Below are 23,507 nucleotides of genomic sequence, written 5' to 3' on the forward strand. Positions count from 1 at the left end.
ACAACCACAGCACACACTAAAATACTAGGAAGCCATTTCAATGGCCTCTCAGGGGCAGTGGGGTGGGTAGAAAAAGTCAAGCTTTTCAACCATCCTTCTTACTAAGATAGTAAGGGAAGGGATAAGGAAAACTTGAAAGAAGTAAGTCAATCCTATGAAATGATATTGGAAGAGAGAATCTTAAGCACCTATGAGCCCTGCACAAACTGAGAAAAAATACACAGGGCATCCACAATGTACATTTTATAACCAGCTACTGCAGATGGACAAAGCAGTACACAATCTCAGTGGTGTAAAACCACAAGCACATGTCTATGGGGCTGGGGCTTGACTGGGGCTCAGGGAGTCCAGACTGGGCTGGGCTTCAGCTCCAGGTTGGTTTTGGATCCATTCCGCATGCTTCCTACTGTTCTAGAACGTGCAGGCTATACCTGTCCATCTCATTAAAAGGAAGGAAGAAGCAAAAAAGGGCAAAACTAACTGTCAAGTACATTTCAAGCTTCTCCTCATATCACATCTGCTAATATCCTGTTAGCCAAAACAGTCACATGGCCAAGCCAAAAAATCAGCAGGGCAGAAAAATCCACTCCTTACACTGTGGCAAGTGCTTCAAGGTCATGGGACAAAGTGCATGGATATGGGGAGGGCATACAAACTGGGAACAACAATGGGGTCTAATGAAAGAAACAGCATTTTGCAACAATCCAAACTTGCCAAATTTCATTTCTTTCTAATCCAAACCCCTTATCTGGAAACTCATAAGCTACTCCATCAACTTTAAAAGATAATGGTTGGATTGTGTTACTGAGGTTACTGTTTCAGGAATGGGGGAGACAACAGAAAAAAATACAAATAGTTGAAAAGGGAAAATTAAGTCCATATCGATGGAAGAAGGACTGGGGAAATTAAATGACAATTGCTTTATATTTGCCAAATATATAAGTCCTAACACACTAAAAATACAATACTGGGCAGATTCTCTGCTATCCAGAAGTTTCCTACATATAGAAAGTATGCCACAGACAGTATGAAATACATACTACCACAGCTGCAAAAACATCAGAAAATAGGGCACTTGGGTGCCTCAGTTGGTTAAGTATCTGATTCTTGATCTTGGTTCAGGTCATGATGTCATGGTTTGTGAGATCAAGACCTGCTTCAGGTGCTGTGCTAACAATGCGGAGCCTGCTTGGAATTCTCTTTCTCCCTCTCTCTCTACCCCTCCCCTACTTACTCTCTCCATCTCAAAGTGAATAAACATTTTAAAAAAAATCAGAAAGGTACTCATACCACAACTTGAAATCAACCTACGAAAATGTTATTTTCATTGGAATAATGGAAATATGAAGGAGTGACATGGAGCCTAAGTAGAGCTAGACAGAACTAAAAAATATACCAGGAAACAAATCAAATTCTGTACGAATACTGTAACTGGAATCCCCAAGCAAGCTCCAAGCTACATTTCCTAGTCAAACAAGTGCATCCTACAGCATACCTTCCCAGCTAGAGAAACTGTCATAGGGGGTGGGACCAAATCTGACAGAACATTAGGAAACAGAAGGTAGATGTTTGAAAATCATTAAATATTTAGAATCCCCATGCTGAAAATATGAATGATATGACAATAACATCAGAGACTTAAACCACCAGAATCAAGCATGACAAGCAGAAGGGTTATCTTTATGGAACCTGTCAACTTACACCCACTCACATTCCCTGATAAAGTGACTTTTTTTGGAGAATGGCATTATATAAAGAAATCTAAAGTTACTCAAGTAAGAAATACATATATCCCATTTATGAAAGAGCAACTGGGGGAAAAAAAGCCACCTAGACAATACTATTATAATACATAAAAATGACAAATGATTAGCATTCAAAATAAAGAATTCCTACCAATCACTAAAAACAAACAAACAAACAAACAAACAAACAAACAAACAAAGACAGATAAATGAGCCCCATCTGGAAAGGAACAAAAGAAAAACTATAGATTTCAAATAAACATATAAAAAATGTGTTTGACCTTAATATAATCAGGTGAGTAGAAATGAAATGATAGTAAGATACTATTTTAAACCCCCCAGATCAGCAAAATAATTTGAACAAGGTCAAGTGTAGAAGAGGATACAGAGCAACAAGAACTTTCATACAAATGCACAAGGCAGTGTAAATTGGACCAACCACTCTGGGAAACAAACTTGCGATGGCCAATAAAGCTAAAGAAGTCCATAAAAACTAACTTTGGGAAATCCACTGCTAAATAAAATATACCTTAGAGAAACGCTTACACCTATACACATAGGATGTACAAGAATGTTCAGCAATAGCATTTGTAATAGGAAAAGAAAAAAGAAAAAACTAGAAATAGTCAAATGTCCAATAGATGAATAAACTATGGCATATTCTTCCAATAGAATTTAAGTAGTGAAAAATGACTGAACTAAAACTCTACATATGACAGCACAGATGAACTTCACAATGCTACATGGAAAAGTAAAGTCATAAAAGGATGGCATAATTCCACTTGCAAGAATATAAAAGCCCATGAATGTTAACTGTTTTATAATACACATAGTAACTCTACAATGAAAATCAAGATAACAACACAAAATTCAAAATAGTGATTCTCACAGGATGGAGGCAAAGTGGGAAGATACCAACAAAAAGGACATATACAGTGGGGGCAGGGAGGTTCGGCTGTATAATGTCCTTTGTCTCTTAAGCTAGGTGGTGGACAGTGGACTGATAAAATAAAGCATTGGAATACAGAGAGATACAGACAGATGAGCAGACAAAGTATAAGAATAAAGTATCTCAAGGAAAACAATTTTAAGAAAAAATAACCCTTAAAAAGTTAGAGAGACTTCAGTAGGTTTACAGTAAAAAGTAAAGAATGAATGGAAGAACTAAGTTGGAAGACTCACACTTACCAATTCTATAACTTACTGCAAAGCTACACTACTCAAAACATGTGGTACTTGTGTGAGGACAGAAACATAGAACACTGGAATAGAACTAAGAGTTCAGAAATAAACCCATACATCTATGGTCAACTGATTTTTGACAGAGGTGCCAAGAGCTTTCAATGGTAAGGAATAGTTTCTTCAACAAATGGTACTGGAACAACTGGATGCCTGCATGCAAAAGAATAAATTTGGACCTCTACCTCATATCATGCACAAAAATTAACACAAAATGGATCAATGACCTAAATAGAAGAGCCCAAACCACGAAACTCTTAGATAAAAACAAAGGGGTAAATCTAGTTGACCTTAAGTTTGACCATAGATTCTTAGATATGACAGCAAAAGCAGGTGCAAGAGAAGAAGAAGAACAGACAAATTAGACTTCATTAAAATCTAAAAATTTTGTGCTTCAAAGGACATACATTATCAAGATACAAAAAGAAAACCTACAGATTTGGAGAAAATATTTACAAATCATACATCTGATAAAGGTCTAATATCCAGAATATATAAAGACCTCTTACAACTCAGCAATAAAAAGACAATCCAATTTTTAAAATGAGCAAAGGAACACGTGGGTGGCTCAGTCAGTTAAGCGTCCAACTTCAGCTCAGGTCATGATCTCACGGTTCTTGAGTTCGAGCTCCACATAGGGCTTCTGTGTTGACAGCTCAGAGCCTGGAACCTGTTTGGGATTCTGTGTCTCCCTCTCTGTCTGCCCCTCCCCTGCTCGTTCTGTCTCTCTCTGTCTCTCAAAAATAAATAAGCATTAAAAAAACTCTTTAAAATGAGCAAAGAAATTGAATAGACATGTTTTTAAAGAAGATATACAAACAGTATATGAAAATATGTTTAACATTATAAGCCATTAGGGAAATAAAAATCAAAACCACAGAGAGGGACTACTTCATACCTACTATGATGGCTGTAAAACAAAACAAAACAAAACAATACCACGCAAACAGAAAATAATAAGCAATGGCAAGGAAGTGGAGAAATAGAAGTCTCATATATTGCTGGTGGGAAAGTAAAATGGTTTAGCCCTTGTGGGAGATAATTTAGTACTTCCTCAAAAGTAAATACAGAGTTACTATATGATGCAGCAATTCCACTCCTAAGTTATGCACCCAAATAAACTGAAAACAATGACTCAAATACATGTACATGCATGCTCACAGCAGCATTATATACAATAGCCAAAATATGGAAATAGCCCAAATGTCTGTATAAAGACTGTTTACTGTCAACAATACATAAATGGCCAAAAAGACTCCCCCACGATGTCTATACAACCATTAACAATGATGTAGGTAAATATTTGGTAACATGAAAAGACACTCATGTCAAATTTGTTGTGAAAAAGCATAATACAAAAAAATAATCAAAGGATGATTATATTTTTCTAAAATATATACAAGTTTTTCATACAGATATGGCTAATTATATATATGCATGTTTTAAAAGTTTTACCTAGGTAACAACGGAATTGCTTTTATTTTCTTTTTTATACTTTATTTTTAAAATTTTTCCAATGATTACAGATTTTATGTCAGAAAAAAAAATCTCACCATCTTACCCATTTTGAAAAGAGAAAAAGGACAAAGGCTAAGTAAATATTTGAAAAGACATCTCTACTCTGACAGCTTGAAAATGTGTCACTAGGAGGAACTACAAGGCCACACATACACGTGGGGCTGACACATATTTGTTTGCTTTTCTGAAAGGGCACTAACAGGGCCAAGACTGACTTAAGGGAAGGGAGGAAAGTTAGACGGCTAAAGGAAAGGAAGGAAGAAGAGAAAGATTGGGGAGTGACATGGGAAGGAAAGAAAGAAATCAGAGTCTGCAGATCTTAGTCTCAACTCAGTGTTTTACCTAAAAATGCACTATGTTTAATTTTAATTAATAAAGTCAATAGATTAGGGGTGCCTGGGTAGCTCAGTCAGTTGAGCGTCCGACTTCAGCTCAGATCATGATCTCATGGTTCGTGGGTTCGAGCCCCACATCGGGCTCTGTGCTGACAGCTCGGAGCCTGGAACCTGCTTCGGATTTTGTGTCTCCCTCTCTCTCTGCCCCTCCCCTGTTCACACACTCTCTCTCTCAAAAATAAACAAACATTAAAAAAATTTTTAAAAATAATAAAGTCGATAGATTAAATACACAGGTAGACCCAATGTATCCACGGTTTTCTGGCACCACGTAGATATGTCCATGCAATTATCCTTTTACCTGGGGTGCCTTCACAATCCAACCTAGAGTTTGGTCTCACTATGGGGGTATGAGCCCTCTATTACTCACTCTGATTGCAATTTAAATCCCCGGACAAGGATACATACACAAAGTCACTAAAAGAGCACTATGAAAAGTAAATAGACAAATTTTGATTGAAAGTCAAAACCTGGAGAAACGACCTCCATAGGAGGAATTTCATGTTTGTTTGCTTCTCCCATGTTTTTGCCCTGAAGGTGGGCCCCAGCTGCAGAGCTGCACAGCATCAATGGCAGCTAAGACTCCAAGAGAAATCTCTCCTTCTATATTCAGGGAAATGGCTCTGTGAGTTGGAATGGAGAAGAGCCCAGAGGAGATGCCCTAATTCTACCTGCATAAGCATCAGCCTAACCCATGACTACACATGCACACCACAGACTCAAGATAGCATAGCAAAAGCTGAGAAAACTGAACTGAGATGTGAACCATTCACACGAGTTTCTGACTAACCCCTCAAGTACATATGTGCGGGAAGGACAGAGATCAGCATCACTAAGACTTATACTGAGATCTGAATGACTGCCCATGGGAAAGAAGTCAGAACCAAGGTCTAAACTTCACCAAGTGACCATCTACTAAAATATCAACAGTTAGCACAAATTTAAAATAGGACAGAGTGCACACAACTTACCGTTCACAACTTCCAACACACAAAGTTATTTGACAAAGAACCAAGAAAATATGATGAATTCTAAACAGAATTCATTCTTGATGCGACTCAGATGTTGGAACTATCAGACAGATATTTTAAATCAATTACTGTAACTATGTTCCATGAGGTAAAGAAAAACACAATTGATAGGAATGAAAATATAGGAATTCTCAGAAGAGAAATAGGAACCAATAAATAAATTCAAAAAACACATACAAAATTTAAAACTAAAAAAAAATCTGAAATAAAAAAATATATTTGATGATCAAGGCAGTTTTGTGAAGGTGATACAGGAACATGAACATGGAACAGAAATTAGTATGAAAAACAGCAAAAGATAGACAAAAGTGAGCAGAGTATTGGGATCTTCCGAGATAAAATCGAAAGATCTAACATGGGTACAATTTGAGCTCTAGAAGGGGAGGAGGAAGAGACTGAGATAGAAAAAATTATCTGAAGAAATAATGACCAGAAAATTCTCAAAATATGTGAAAAACATAAATTCATGGACTCAAGCTCAGTGAATCTGAAAACAGAGTCTAAGAAAACCACACCTCGATGCATCAAAATCACACTGATGAAAACCAAAGGTAAAGAAAACAATCTTGAAAGTAGCTAAAGAAAGACAACATATTACTTTTGGGTGAATAATGACTGAAATGATTCCGTGGTTCTCTACAGAAACTATAGAGGCAGAAGACAATGGAACAACATCTTTAAATTGTTAAGAAAAAAGATGAATTCAGAATTCTATTCTCAGTAAAAATATTCTTCATGATAAGGGGTAAATAAAGACATTCTCAGATAAAGGAGCACTAAGAAATTCATCACCAACAGACATGGTAAGGGAAGTTTTCCATACCAAAGGGAAAAAATACCAGAGGGAAACAAGCATCTTCGGGAATAAAAGAAGAGAAAGAGAATTGTAAGAGCTAGGTAAATAGAAAACTATGGTCTCTTAAGTTCTTTAAAATGCATATGACTTTTTAAAGCAAAAAAGTTTAACACTGAGTGGTGAGGTTTTCAATGTATGTAGACACAACACATGTTAACTATAACAACATAAAAGAAACTGAGAACAGGGGTAAGGCTAGAATGCTTATTTTAATATAAATAAAACAGACTTCAAGAAAAAGAGAAGTACCAGAGATAAAGATGATATTTCATAATGATAAAAGGGGCAACTCATGAAGAAGACATAAGAGTTATAAAAGCATATATATCTAATAATATAGCTTTAAAAAAACATGAAGAAAAATTAATAGGATAAAAGAGCAGATAGAGAAGCCCATAATCATAGTAGAAAATTTTAATAATCTTTTCTGGGAAACTGATAGGATACTAAAACCAAACAAAAAAAAAATCAGTAAACATAAAAGAGCTGAACACTATTCAATTACATTGATCTATTTAACATTTGTAGAACATTCCGCGCCTAGGTTTTTTCTCAGGGGAAATGGAAACATACAGGCACACAAAGGATTTTATGCAAATATCTACAGCAGCTTTATTTCTAATAGCCAAAACTGGGAACAAACTAAATGTCCATCAAAAAGTGCATGGATAATCTAATTGGGTATGTCTATACAATGAAACAATACTTAAAACAATAAGGAATGGATGACATATACAACACTGATCAATATACACAACACAGATTAATTTCAAAATCATTATGCTGAGGGAGAGAAGCAAAACATAAAGAACATACTGTATGATTCCACTTATATAAACCTCTAGAAAATCCAAACTCATCCATAATGACAGAGGTAGATCGGTGGTTGCCTAGTGACAAGGTGGCAGGAGGGATAGATTACCAAAAGGGCACAAGGCAACTTTGGCTGGTGATGAAAATGTTTATTATCTTGACAGTGGTTATAGCTTCATGGGTATACACATATGTCAAAAATAGATCAAACTGTACAGTTTCAATATTCATAGTTCATCATCTTTCAATTATACACCAATAAAACTGGGGAAAATATTCAACCTAAAAGTAGGATTTTCAAAGCATGGTCTGAATGTGGGTCATTCATAAGAATTATCTAGGCTATTTATTTAAAATGCACATCTCAGGGGTGACTGGGTGGCTCAGTCAGTTGAGAGTCCGACTTCAGCTCAGGTCATGATCTCATGGTTCATGAGTTTGAGCCCCGCGTCAGGCTCTGTGCTGATAGCTCAGAGCCTAGATCCTGCTTCAGATGCTGTGTCTCCTTCTCTCCCTGCCCTCCCTTGCTTGTGCTGTCTCTCTCTCTCTCTCTCTCTCTCTCTCTCTCTCTCAAAAATAAACATTAAAAAAAATTTTTAAATGCACATCTCAGTCCTCATCCCAGACCTACATACCCTGATATGAACATTTTACATAGGCTCTCCAGGTGATTACCAGGCTCTCCAGGCAGTTACCAGGCACACACTTAACCACTGGTTAAACCCAGGACCAATTCAAATACCACCTCCTCTCTGATGCTTCCACTAATCTAACTGATGAACATAGTCCCCTCTTCACACCTCCCAAAGCTCCATGTCATGAGTGGCACTTATGTTACCATGCTCTAATTATATAATCTCATCTTTCCTACTACATGGTAAATTTTACAGGGAGAGGTCACATCTTATGGTGTCCGTGTCCCCCTCTTTGGCTAGCACAGTGCCTTACACACAAAAGATGCTAAGTAGATTAATGGTAGGTCTGCCTGTATATAATACTATGCCCAGTACAGGCACATATCTTGGTTGTTGCCTCTAGAAGTTCCCCAGCTGAGATTAATAACACTGAATGTCACAAGTGTGTGTAGAGGCTGCAGAGACTGGCTACTAAAGACAGTAATAGACTGGAAATAGATATTTATTCACATAGGAAAAGAAGCACTGGGTATCCTACCTGGCCATCCAAGCAAAGTTCATAAAATACACAACTCCTTGCAAACAGAAACCTAACTTATTCTGGGACATACATTTCAAATACCCATACTTCTAGCATTCCATCCTGAATGTAATCAGGACAAGGTCTTGGCACAATCTTCTTCAGTCTCTTCTTCCTCCCCATTCTGCCCACGATACCTCTGTTACAAATAGTTATCACATGGTATTGTAATCATTTGTATGTCTGTGTATGCTATGCTATTCCCAAAGGCAAGAACAATGCTTATTTCACTTTTCTATAGCCTTAAAAGGAATTCAAGAGAAATTGACAAATCAACAAGAACAAAGAATGATTGTTAACAATAGAAACTGGGTGCCTGGGTGGCTCAGTCGGTTAAGCATCCAACTCTTGTTATCAGTTCAGATGATCTCACTGTTCATGAGTTCCAGCCCTACATTGGGCTCTGAGCTGACAGTGCAGAGCCTGCTCGGGATTTTCTCTCTCCCTCTCTCTCTCACCCTCTCCCGTTCATGCGCACCCTCTCTCTCTCACTGTCAAAAGTAAACTTAAAAAAAAAACAAAAAAACTGGAAACTGTTCATGTATATATTTACAAGGTTTTCCCAAAAGATCACACTTTTAAATTTTAACAAAGAGGTAAAGAAAGAGATTTCATCTTTTAAATGTTATATTCCACCATAGAGCTTTTTCCATTACAATCTTCTAAATTTCAAGGGGCTCAAATAAATGGTAAATTCCTTTCTGGTACAATCACAGCCTACAGTCGCCCTGGTGATGATTTTAGATGTTTGTGCTCCATATATTACTTGGAAAGACATTAGCAACCTGAGTCAGCCCAATGGGAAGTGAGGGTGTGGAATTCGGGGACATGACTCAGTACTGTCCTCAAAACATCTCCTCAAGGAAAAACCAATAAAATCATCATAACAACTGTCATCACCCACATCATGATTAGTAAATCTAAGAAATCTGAAAGCAATGGCAAAAACATTATAAATTAAAGAAGAAATAAAGTAAAATTCTATAAGCTATATGGAAGAGCCTTATCTTACTCCAGGGGGAAAAACTCCACATATATGCCATAGTCAACTTAAATGTGTAATAGCGTTTTCACAAACTGTTCATATTAACAATCTAATTCCCCGCTTTTAATTAAATGCACTCTATCATAAGAAACAACATACATGATGGCCTAGCCCTTCTTTAGGGGTAACAAATAACTACCAGCCAAAGACAGCTCTGTTTGCTGTTGTTTGTTTCATTTGGTTTCTGTTCTTCATTCTAGGTGAGACAGAATAATTTATTTGCAATGGATTTCTAGCCACTTCATAATCATGCAATTTACTATCTGGATAGTGCAGCATGGTACCTTCCTCAGGCTCTGTCAATGGGATCGTATCAGCATCTACATGAGAGCCTTGTTATCAAGGCTAAATGAAAGAAAGGCTCAGAAGCATTGGTGAGATGAGGTGAGATCCTGGCCCACAGGAAGGGCTTAAGTGTGGCTGCTAATTTCACCATCTAGTTCCGGCTTCTTTGGTGTCCAGTTACTTTAGCACTTACCTGTGCCGCTATGAGACCCTTAAAGAAGGAGATCTACAGCCACATGTTAGTGTTTCTTGGAAGTTCTATTTTAAAAGGCAGGGGAGTGGAAAGGAGGGAAGGAAATGTAGGAGAGAAGATGGAAGGAACGGCAAAATGGAACTAGAGGGCTGAGCATGCACAGTCAGCCTTTCTCTAGACCACGGAGCTCAGCAGACAGAAAATTAGCTGTTCTTTCAAATAATGCCTGCAGTTGATGATTGCCAGGCACACAGTTTAAAGATTTTAACTACAGATGTCAAAACACATCCCAGTCTGAGAACACAGAGCAGAACTTTGTCACAATAACTTAAAGTTCAAATAGCACAGCCTACACAGAATTTCTTTTACAAAATCATCTCTTCTTTCTTTTCAGTAGTCTCCCTCGCAAGATATTTCATTTAAAATTTATCTGCACAATTTTCCACCAACTAAAACCACATCTTACCACAACTGTGAACCTCTCAAATATATTTGCATCTCATATGTTCTGTTTTTTTTTTTTTTTCCCTTTTCTTTCACTTTGCCACTTCCCTCAAGAACACTTGACATGGCTGATCTAATTGTGGAACAGCAGTCCCATTAATGTGCAATAATGACTTGGAAACCTGTTCCAGATAACTGTATTTGGCCAATTACTGTGTGAATAAACCTCATAAAAACCCATAAAGGACACTGAAAAAGATACAAGGAAGCACTATTCCCAGCAACAACTGACATGTTAAGCTGACCATCCCCTGACTGGCTTTCTCAGTCCTGGCCCTTGATAACACGTTTCTGGGATGAAGCCTGGGATTCCTTCAAATCTTCTAAGAAAAAAAAAAAACAAAAACATCCCAGAAGTATTTAAAGTTAGCTCCTACTCAAGAAGAGATTAAATCTGGGGCGCCTGGGTGGCGCAGTCGGTTAAGCGTCCGACTTCAGCCAGGTCACCATCTCGCGGTCCGTGAGTTTGAGCCCCGCGTCAGGCTCTGGGCTGATGGCTCGGAGCCTGGAGCCTGTTTCCCATTCTGTGTCTCCCTCTCTCTCTGGCCCTCCCCCGTTCATGCTCTGTCTCTCTCTGTCCCAAAAATAAATAAACGTTGAAAAAAAAAATTAAAAAAAAAAAAGAAGAGATTAAATCTTACATATTTCTTTCCAATTTTTTGTGTTTTCTACTAAGATGGATATATACGTATCAGGCTGATTTTCCGGTGTCTCTTACTATTGGTTAATTGTCTTTTTCCCTCTAAAATCACTCAGACTAGAATCATGGATACTGAAGTGACTAAGATCAAAGAGGTAATCTAATTCCAATTAATGGGAAATCATTTCTGTGATGTACAGGACAGCCACTGTTCAAATATTTCCTTTTTAAGGGGGCTCTGTTGATAAATGGCTCTAACCATTTGAAAAACAATTTAAAAACAAAATCAGCAATTAATTTTAGTCAGCATGCCAGACCCAGTGCTAATAAGCATGTTACATACATCACCTTGATGAATGCTCATAATGAAACTTTGAGCAAGGTATCATTGTGCCCATTTTAATTATGAGAAAACTAAGACTCACAGGGGTTTAAGCAACTTGCCTGAAGACACACAGCTGTCAACTGACAGAAAACCTAAGACAGACAGACACCCAGGCCCAAGCCTCACAACTTTTATACACAGCCCTTAACATGCGACCTCTCTGTCCTTCTCTAGGTCAGCTCTTCAAATTATTGAAAACTATCCAAGAAGCATTTGGCACTGTTCTGGGCTTTCCCCCAAGCCTTCCTTGGCAGAAAGGAGAGGAATCTGTGAGCTGAGTCCAGGCCCCTGCAGACAAAGGTTACCTGGGAGTAAGAAGGGAAGGCTAGGCCTCCAGTCTCCCAAGCCGGATTACCAAAAATCTTGCACTTGACTGCCACCTCATCTCTTCTGTCTCACACCATCCTTATTCTCTAACCCCATGACCTTACCCGTGGTCTCTCTACATTTCTTAGCCACCAAGAGGGCCTGCTCTTCTCCATTCTGCTGCCCGAGGCCCTGTGACCAAACCTGAACCAGAGCCACTGCCCTCCAAGGCCACAGAGTAAATGCCCTACTACGGGAAGGGGAGAGGGGCAGAGTGCAATCTTCATCAGTTCCCCTCCACTTAACTGCTTACACAGAGTTCCTGCTCAAATGCCCAATCCCACCGACTTCTCATGGAGGATTTATACTCTGTAAAAATATTTTTTAATTACGTTCATATAGTGATTTAAAAAAAACAGCTCTGAAATTAAGTTTAGAAATAATCATTTTTATTAAGCAATGGTCCTGCAGAGAAGAGCTGTATCCACAGATATAACTTACTTATAAATGAAATAAGAACAAAAAAGTATTATATATTGGCCTTGTTCTTAAACAGTTTGGAAGGCAAACTGGACTCATGTGGTATGCATCAAATGCTTAGAGGCAACTGCAAAGCAACATATCAACAAATACGAAATTATGAAGTACAAATCCAATACTTAAGTGCTAACAAGGAAGATCTCCAGAAACAAAAAGTCTGTGCAAAATGTGAGAAATGAAGTTCTTCCAGAGTTAAGTATGGAGAGTTGAGGGACAAGTACGGGGGCAACAGGAGGAGACAGAGATTGTGAGGCTACCCCTACAGCGGCATATAAATGCATATGAAAATAAGTATGCAAATGAAGTGAAAGGAGAGAGAGTCTTTTTCAAGAGAGCCTACAAAAAAATGTTGGATTCTTTTCTACCTGAATTTACTAGTTGCTGTTCCATCACCCCACAGCCAAGAACTTCTAGCCATTCTCCGTGGAAGTTGATCTCCATCTCGAAGGAAGGATGAGTAAAAGGGAAGTAGCAGTCTACCCACCTAATGTCCAGTCCTGCAAAGATGCCAAATAAAAACAGATAGTGTTAAAAGGCAGTCTATCCTTCCTTATGATCAAGCCTGCCCTTCAGCTAATGACAACAATTACTACATTCTGAGTAAAATAAATAGGAAACAAACTCATTTGCAGCATGTTAGGGGGAGGCAATAAATCTTAAAACTTGTGAAAAACTGGGCATGTCTTTTCCAATATGAAAAACACTTTGTGCAGTTCCAGGACCCTCTAAAACCAAATCAATCACTTGTCAAATCCCTGCAAACACCTGGCAGAGGGAAAAAAATTAGGTCAAGATCAGGGGAAAGCAGGTAATTCGTCTAGTTCTATAAGTGAAAATGATATCTTTTCAGAGGTAAAGAACAAAACGTTTTACTATATATCCTGAAAACTTACTTATCAACAGTATGACCAATTTTGGATAAACTAATCAACTTTTATTTCCATAAGTATATATATTAATTTTTTAAATTAAGTTTATAAGAACTAATAAAAAGTTAAATAAGATCTCTCAGCTAAATTTAAGCAAAACATCTAGAAAGTCAAAACATTTATTCCTACAGAGGAGTACAAATATTCATACATCTAAACAAACAAGTACAGGCTAAATGCCAGAATAAATTTTTCAATAAGCAATCATGAACATGGCACTCATAAACAATGACATTATTAATTAACAAAAGAAAAGACTAAAGAATTAAAAATAAACCCTGCAAAGAGCAGAAGTCACTACACCAGAAAAACCAGATGAGAAGGTCATCTGGTAGCTAAATGGCCACCATGAGGAAAACAGAAAAGTGGGCATCGTGCAAATCATCTATGGTCTCCTGCCTATGCTCCCTTCTCTTCGTGTAATGATCTTTCTCTTCTCTAAGCAACGTTTCTGATTCCATTTCTCCACAGTAACATGACCTCCTATGAACTGAAAACACTGTCTTTTCTCACTCAAGACTATCTGTATTTTAAACCTTGTGGAAATCAGAATGTGAAATGAATAAAAGTAATAACAAAAACTGCTTCCATTTATTGAGGACTTACTATGTCTCTGTCATCCCACTTCACATGTAGGGAAAACAAACTATCGGAAAGGTCAAGTGTCTGCCCAAAGGCACACAGCTAGCAGATGACTAGGCCAAATCTAGGCCTTCCCAACTCCAAAACTCCCACTCTTGACAATTAAAATATAATTCCCTGCCCATCAATAAAAGATATTTCAATAATCAAAAAGCAGATGGGAACAGAATTATGAAACATGGGGACCTTCCCTATGCCCCAGACAACAAAGGGCAAAGTAGGCTTTTCTTTTATGTTTTGTTTTAGTTGCCTTTATTTTCCTATCTACCTGATGTCTACGGCAAGTGACAAATGATTTCTGTTACACCAGTAACACAATATTCCTCGCTCTTGCTATACACATAGTATAATAGACAAATGTTACACTGCACATATATATAGTGCACAATTTGACATATGTTGACAATGTCTACATCTATGAAACTGTCACCACGATCAATATAATGAACATGTGCATCACCCCCAAAAGTTTCCTAGTGCCCTTTTGTAATCCTACCCCTCTGCCTGTTGCCCCTTACCTCTTGTCTTCACCCCACATGTCCCCAGGCAACTGAAGATCTCCTTTCTGTCCCTACAAAATAGTTTGCCTTTCCTAGAATTTTATAACAATGGAATCATATATCATGTATTTTTTTTTTCATATGGCTTCTTGCACTCAGAAGAATGATTTTAAGATTCACCCATGTTGCACCTATCAACAGCTCCTTCCTTCTTATCACTGAGTAGATTTCACCAACAGTTTTTCTAACCAGGAAAAAAAGCTGATCCTGTTGCAGGCCACTGGAGAAGTGTCCTCAGGTCCCCTGAGTAGTTCAGACTTCTCTGGATGGAAGCTCCTACATGCAGAGCAGGTGTTTATTCACAACTATGTTCTCAGAAGAAGGTATCGGTATACCTGTGTGTTTGTCCAGCTTTGGGACCAACAATCCCCTACCACACTTTTACTGAAAAGCTGCAGACGCAGTCCCACTGGCAAACAGAGACGTGTGAAGCACTGGGATATATAACCGAGTGCAGACAGACGAGCAGAGAAACAATTTTTATCATTCTTTTTTTGTAACTCCTGACAGATAAGCACAAATCACCTAGTGAAAACAACTTAGAAAAACAAATTTTGTTTACATGGCTTGAATCGAATTTTACCAAAAGCAAGATGAGAACTCAGGGTTAACATGATTCAACCATTACACAGTTAAACATCACCTGGAGCAAAGTTAGGTGAGGTCTAAACAAATTAATTTTTCTTGTGTATTGTATATTAATTTTCTTGTGTATTGTGAATTAATTTATTCCTTTGGACAAGCTAAATGCATAGAATTTAGTTTATATAGCTTTATAGCTCACACCTATAAAACCTTACATTCCCCACCCCCCAGTCAGAGAGAAAGAATATATAAGACATTACTGAGCCCTGAAAACAATCACAAATGTTGATTCAAGTAATTCTACTATCAATTTTTATGAAGCCCAGACTAGATCCCTACTGCATAATGTCTATGGGAAGCTCAGCCTGCATAGACAGGACTCTACACACACCCTCTGAGCTGTTGGTACGAGTGGTGTCAACAGAGCACAAAGACTGAACTGAAAAGTGATGTAAGGATCTCACCCCTTGTCTAGAAACCTGCTGTTACTGAAGGGCTTTGGCCACTTCTAGAAGTAAAAAAAATTACAACCATGGATTGAAATTTTTTTAGTGTTGAATAAATTCTTAAGATAAAATGTCCACATGTTGCTTGTATCAACCCTTGCTCTTTTTTTGTTGATGACTTCAGTCACCCTGGCTCTGGGTTTCTTCTTGCTCAGTCATCCTACAGGTGTCCGTCAGGAGCAACCACAGTAATCGCTCCACTCTGAAAACCACACCCGGCAAAGCAGAAAAGGCAGGGAAGCTGGCCAAAGTTCTTCAGAATACATGAAGATGATTAATATTAATCATTTGTGGAGCAGAATCCATTGATAACAGTATCACAGAAACTAATACAGAAAACATAGATTGGCAAAAGTTATGTCCAATGGACCTAGAGCATTTTTAATCCTTTTCAACTCCTCAGATCCTGTTAAAAGTTTCCTTTCTGAATCTATATGATCATGCAAAGAATGCCAAATCCATAAACCATTTACCCCCTTTGTTCCATTACTTTAAAGACCTCAGTTTAAATTCTACTTCTTTCACATCAACAGGCAAAAGCCAAAATCTATGAAACCCCAGTTTTGAGAAACCTGCATCTCTGCTTCAAACAAAAATGGTCCTTATTTGAAAGTAAATTCTATTATTTAATGTGTAATTTTTGCCAAAACACCATATTCTTTTATAGATATAGATATAGATATAGATATAGATATAGATATAGACATAGACATAGACATATAGATACATATATACACATATATATTTTAAACGTTCATTTCAGGGCGCCTGGGTGGCGCAGTCGGTTAAGCGTCCAACTTCAGCCAGGTCACGATCTCGCGGTCTGTGAGTTCGAGCCCCGCGTCAGGCTCTGGGCTGATGGCTCGGAGCCTGGAGCCTGTTTCCGATTCTGTGTCTCCCTCTCTCTCCGCCCCTCACCCGTTCATGCTCTGTCTCTCTCTGTCCCAAAAATAAATAAACGTTGAAAAAAAAATTTAAAATAAACGTTTATTTCTAAAGGGGGAGCAGAGAGAGAGGGAGACAGAAGATCCAAAGCAGGCTCTGTGCTGGCAGCACAAAGCCCAATGTGGGGCTCAAATTTCATAAACTGTGAGATCATAACCCGAGCCAAAGTCGGAAGCTTAACTGACTGAGTCACCCAGGCGCTCCCTTTTATATATTCTAACAATTTAAATTCCAATTATATTGACACATTAACAGTACTTTTTTGTTTTTCAACCACTCATAGTGGAATCATTTAAAAATACACCTTCTTCTTGTTTTCTCCCCATAACCTCAAAATTATAGTAAGGTTGGGGTGCCTACATGGCTCAGTCGGTCAAGCATCCAACTTGTGGTTTTGGCTCAGGTCATGATCTCGCAATTCATGAGTTTGAGCCCCACATCAGACTCTGCACTAGGGATTCTCTCCCTTTCCCCCTCTTTCTCTCTGCCTGTCCCACACACTATCCTTCTCAAAATAAATAAACATTTAAAAAAAAAGAAAAAAATTATAGTCAGGATTATAATATTGGGTTGAAAAAGCATCTGGAAATACAGCTTATATTAAAAGATGTGGTACTGAATAACTGGCTAAAAACTTACAGAGTATGGCTTATTTCACATGCCCATGTATCAGGAGTCAGAAAAAAAATCCACGAAAACCTATATATTTTGTGTTACATATTAATGGAGAAAAACGTTTTGTAAACATGTCCAAATCATATGGATTAATTATGCATTAGACCAATCTCTTCTTGGGATGACAGAAGAAATTATGCACACATGTATTATATATCTAATGGAAAATAATTGCAAATATTTTTCTTGCCTTTTTTTTTTTGTTTTGGTTTGGTTTTGTTTTTGTTTTTGTTTTTGTTTTTTTTTTGCTTAGTTGGTTGGTTGCTTGGTTTGGACCACAATTCACTAAACCATATTTATAAATGAAGCTCAGAGCTTTTTAAAAATTGCCTTAGAACTCTGTGAGACTGGAGCAACTGTCAAAAATTACATACCATACTGTTTTTGTTTTTTTTTTTTTTGCTTAGTTGGTTGGTTGCTTGGTTTGGACCACAATTCACTAAACCATATTTATAAATGAAGCTCAGAGCTTTTTAAAAATTGCCTTAGAACTCTGTGAGACTGGAGCAACTGTCAAAAATTACATACCATACTTTTGAGCTGAGAGTCAAATAAAAGAAAGAATACCTTAGAATAAACAAAATATGATTTGAGTCTCAGATTTCTACCTATTTCTGTGAAACAGTGGGCAAGTTAATTAATCTCTCTGAGCCCCAGATGCCTCTTCTCCCCACTGTGTGTAACGACATCTATTTCAAGAGTGGTCATGAGTAAAGAACTTGTATGTAGGAGCCCAGGTTTTCTCAAAGACAGAGAGATCCCTTTTGGAGATCTGGGCACTCACTCTGCCTTTTCTCCTAAATGAGGATGCCGGCTTTGTTCAAGAATGAAGACAGCCCAAAGTCTAAAAGCATCCCCTCAAATGGGACTGCAGAAATGATTAGTGAAAATTCCTTCGGCATAGTGACGTGAGCCCAAATGCATGTAGCTAGAAATCTAATTCTCCCAACTCTGGTGAAATATGACCTGCCCCTACCTGCCACGGGGAACCAGGGACATGGAAAGGCAGCACTGCATGTCATCTGCTCTGTGTACCAGCTTCACGACTGCTGGACCCTTGGAAAACCGATCGGGGATACAATGAAGGGGCCAGTGTGAGGGTCTCCTCCCACCAAGCCCTGTCTCCTATGCAGTGTTGCAGTGCCTAACCACGGCGACATGTTGTAAATATTAAATAGGTGTCATTCCACCTCACCCCTCAACCCACCTTCACCACAGATCTCCTACAATATGTTTAATTGCCCTGACTTATTGGCTCACTGAGGGATTCTTCCTCTGTTTTTCATCCATACCCTGTATATTTAAAGATGAGACTTTGCTATCAGAACCACCTCCCAGAGGTGTGAGAATCCAGATTTTAAAAGGTTGATGGCCCAAAGTAGAGCATGTACCCGTGATTTTATATATCCTACCATGGCTACCCTCCACTGAAGCAGATAATTGTTTAAATTGACTACACAAATATGCAATTAATAACTGCTACTGGGCATTAATTTTTCAACAGGTTTTCCCTCGGCTGGTAGCAGGGAAACAGAATGCAGTGCTCTGATACCAGGGTGGCTATTCACATTTTCTGCACAGGATATAGCAGGCATCAGGAAGGAAAGTGAGGTGGGCAGAAAAAGGGTGAAAGGCTAAAAATAAATTCTTAGAAAAACTATGATCATCTTAGATGATTACCATCTAACTAGGGAAATTATCTGGATGCCATGTCAAAGGTACCTGACAATTCCATCTTTTTCTGTTTCCATTTAATTGAATTAAAGACCCACAGCCCTTTAAACTGAATATACAGCAAGTGGCATACAAGCATTTTTCCAGGTTTCTCAATATTGCTCTATTCTAATAGCTTTCTTTAAAAAGTCATTTTAATAGGTAATATGTTCACAGGGTTCAAAATCAATATACTGTAAGAGGATATATTTTACTATGTAACAAAGCATCAGCGACATCACAAGGAACAAAAGTTTTGTAATTATCTGAGGTGACTGATGGTAGCTAATTAATTGTGGTAATCACTTCACAATATATACACACATCAAGTCATTATGTTGTATACCTTATACTAATACAACACTGTATATCAATTATATGTCAATAAACCTGGGGGAAAATATGTCATCAGTTAAAGTCTCACTGCATCCTTGTCCCTGTCCTATCCCCTCCTCCTGAATCCTTATGGGTGAACTACTAGGGTTTCCTTTTCATCACCAGATGTAAGCAAATATGGACATGTACCTCTATTTTCCTTCCTTTTTTATATAAAAGACGGCATTCTTGCACATTATTCTACACCATGCTTTTATCACTTAATGATATGTTCTGGAGGCACCAACCTCCTCATTCCTTTCCCTGCTCCTTCACAGTGTTCCAGCAAGTAGCTATGCTACATTTATGTAAGAAGTCCCCTATACTTGAACTATATCCATTATTCTGCTATGAACAATAGTGCTACACCAACCTACTCTGTTGGACAAAAAGTAAATGGTTTTATAGTTTTAATATTGCCCTCTACAAGAGTTGTAACAATTTTGCACTCCCATCAGCTCAATACTTTTCAAGGGCAACAAGGCCACACAACTAATTAGTACAAGAGTCAAACTGGAACTCCTGTCCACGCTGAACATTCAGGGTATCTGCTGGGTGTACTGAGACAAGACCACCCAGGTTGACCCCCCTGAGCAGCTCTCATGTAGCCAGTGCAGAAGCTGGACACCATGGACAAGATTCCCAGGTTCCTACTGAGTTCCTTGCCCTTGTTGTCTGTTTGCATATCCTGTCTCACCCTAGCAAAGGAAAAGAGTATGCTCTGGACCAAATAACCACATGGCTGGCAGTAATGAGGAAGAGGAAGCACAGGTAAGGCTTGAAGCATCCATGTGGGAATATGAAATTGATTCCATTTCCAAAACCCATCCCACAAGCAGAACAAAGTCATTCACAACTTACCATTAATTCCCCACCTAGGACCTTACAAACCTGGCAATGCCATCAATGTGACTCTTTAGCACGCTATATATATCCTATTATGTCCACACAGCCACATACTCTTGAATCCAGGACTGCAGACACTGCAGACAGCTAAGAGGAATAAAATCATTCCAACTACAAAGTTAACATTAAAGACTACCTTTTCCCTCTTGAAGTGGGAAAGAGGATAATAAAATACTCTCGTGTGGAACCTCCATAGCACATAGCAGAAGCTATCAGCACTATTTCAGCCACAATGATGCCCTCTACTAAGACGTATACAAAGTAATAGGGGAAAAAGAAAATATCACCAACGGTGATAGTGTAACTGATCACATATCTATTATCACAGTCTTCTGTTTATCACAGTCTTCTGCCTGGTGGAAAGACGGGGGTGGTAAGTGTTGTTTCAGGCTCTTGCCATAAACTGCTATACACAGGAATCCTTTTGATTAGGGCTTGGATCTTAAAATGATACTATCACCTCTCTACCTCACAATGGGGTGAGAAATGGAGTACAGCACAAATTAACGGCACCTCATTCCAAACCTGGCCATGAGGTCAGAGTCACTAGGATAACTGACTGCTCTTGGGCTATGTAGGGAGCAAAGGAGACAGTGTAACAACAACCTGGCCTGGGGTGAGCCACAGCAACAGGCTGGTCCTCAATCTTCCTTGCCAACCATTCCCACAGGATGGCACACAAACCTTATAGACAGAAGCCTAACACTCCACCCCAACAAATCTGATCAAAGAAGACGTAGGTAGGCCAGTCATAATGTATGGAAAGAGCAATCATAGATCTAGGATCAAATCCCAGCTCCACCATTTAGCAAGTTCCTTACCCTCTCACTGCCTCAATTTTGTTTAAAATAAGAATACTTACCTCACAGAGTTCTGGTAACAATTCAGTTAAGAAAAAGTATGTAAAGAACCTAAATACCAAATGAGTGATTTTTGAATTGAATGTCATTGAAATTCAGACCATAATATAAAATATCTTTCATCTTCTTATAAAAACATGAAAAAAAAATTTTCCAAGTTGCATTCTTAAGGTAATCAACATTTGCTATTCATTTAATGTGGCGCTGTGCTGAACACTTTGCATGCCCTCTTTAATCTTTGCACTGATACAAACACTGCTCAATGACTCCTACTGTCCACATCTTATAGATGAAGGAACTGTGGTTACAACAGCTTACATATCTTATCTCAGTTTACACAGTAAATGTCAAGATCAGAATTCAAAACCAGGTGCCAGACAATAAAGCCCTATGCTGCCCTCCACTGGAACAGATAATGAAAAACTACACTAACTTGGCTTTCCACACAAAGTGGCTTTATAAGACCAAGATGACATCAGAGACTCCTTGTTTTTCTAACACATTATGACAGGTATGATAACAAAGAGAAAACCAAAAAGGTATAGTCTACATTCAAAGATAAGCGAAATACCTCCATAGGCTAGAAACAGAACAGAAATGGAACACAGTGAGAGAGGAGAAAGCACAGTGCTTCTGGACTCAGGGTCCATACTCAGGAAGAGATGCCAAGACTTGCCGTCAGCAGGATGATGTACTACTGGTTCAGGATGTGAGGGAAGCTAAAAGCTTAAAGTCAGTTGCAAGAATGGAATACGCTCCAAGCTCTTAAAAGAAGGGTGACAAAAACTCACCAAATCCAGCCTGGGGCAAGAGCTCTAAAGAGCTGTAGCCTGAGAGATCCTAGCCATAGGCCTTGGAGCTTCCATATCCCTTAAATCAGAGCTGGACAGTAAATCGAACAGATCCCTATGAATCTGTTCTGGATTTTAAGCCTAGACAGCTAGGTGGAACCAACTGCAAAGACACATAGGGGAGAACCAAGCAAAGCAGGAAAGAACAGGAGGGAGGAAAAGAGAGAAAAGGAAAAAAATGAAAACAAAAATGCTCCACTGAATATGAACCTGCAAACCAAAATTCCAAAGTATATGAATAAATCTAATGCTAAGTAAGCCGGCTAACAAAACCAACCATCAAACAAGAATTCACTCCAGATGAAATTAATTTTCTAAAGCAACCTAAAATCTTATTTTTATTTTTATTTTTTAATTTTTAAAATTTACATCCAAATTAGTTAGCATATAGTGAAACAATGATTTTCAGGAGTACATTCCTTAATGCCCCTTACCCATTAGCCCATCCCCCCTCCCATAACCCCTCCAGTAACCCTCTGTTTGTTCTCCATATTTATGAGTCTCTTCTGTTTTGTGCCCCTCCCTGTTTTTATATTATTTTTGTTTCCCTTCCCTTATGTTCATCTGTTTTGTCTCGTAAAGGCCTCATAGGAGTGAAGTCATATGATTTTTGTCTTTCTCCGACTGACTAATTTCACTTAGCATAATACCCTCCAGGTCTATCCACATAGTTGCAAATGGCAAGATTTCATTCTTTTTGATTGCTGAGTAATGCTCCATGGTATATATATACCACATTTTCTTTATCCATTCATCCATTGATGGACATTTGGGCTCTTTCCATACTTTGGCTATTGTTGATAGTGCTGCTATAAACATGGGGGTGCAGGTGTCCCTTCGAAACAGCACACCTGTATCCCGTGGATAAATGCCTAGTAGTGCAATTGCTGGGTCGTAGGGTAGTTCTATTTTTAGTTCAAGCCCTGTGTTGGCCTCTATGCTGACAGCTCAGAACCTGGAGACTGCTTCAGGTTCTGTGTCTCCTTCTCTCTCTGCCCCTCTCCTGCTCAAGCTCTGTCTCTCTGTCTCTCTCTCAAAAATAAATAAACATTAAAAAAAATTAAAACAAGTATGTTTCAGATATCCCAAGGAATACAATAAAGCACAATTTACAGATTTGTTCTAAAAAAAATCATAAGGCAATCTTTTTGTAAACCAGATCTAAACAATGCAACTGTAAGATTTTATCTATCTCCCTATCAAATTTTGCTTTGAGAAGCAAAACACCAGTCCTGATTTCAAAGAATTTC

The 23,507-nt window shown here is 38.3% G+C and overlaps 1 protein-coding gene across 7 annotated transcripts in view; it reads right to left on the minus strand.

The window, feature by feature from the left end:
* Positions 1–23,507, minus strand: part of FARS2 (phenylalanyl-tRNA synthetase 2, mitochondrial) — a 551,313-nt gene that overhangs the window by 330,742 nt on the left and 197,064 nt on the right. For 6 of the 7 annotated variants that reach the window (XM_043590891.1, XM_043590887.1, XM_043590888.1 and 3 more), the window contains one exon: positions 13,076–13,207. The exons of the other annotated variant lie outside the window; for it this stretch is intronic. In XM_043590891.1, coding sequence (XP_043446826.1) covers positions 13,076–13,207 — 132 coding nt within the window. The remainder of the gene's footprint in view (positions 1–13,075; positions 13,208–23,507) is intronic. 7 annotated transcript variants of the gene reach the window in all.

This window comes from Prionailurus bengalensis, chromosome B2 (assembly GCF_016509475.1).
Source record: "Prionailurus bengalensis isolate Pbe53 chromosome B2, Fcat_Pben_1.1_paternal_pri, whole genome shotgun sequence".
Classification (NCBI taxonomy): Eukaryota; Metazoa; Chordata; class Mammalia; order Carnivora; family Felidae; genus Prionailurus; species Prionailurus bengalensis.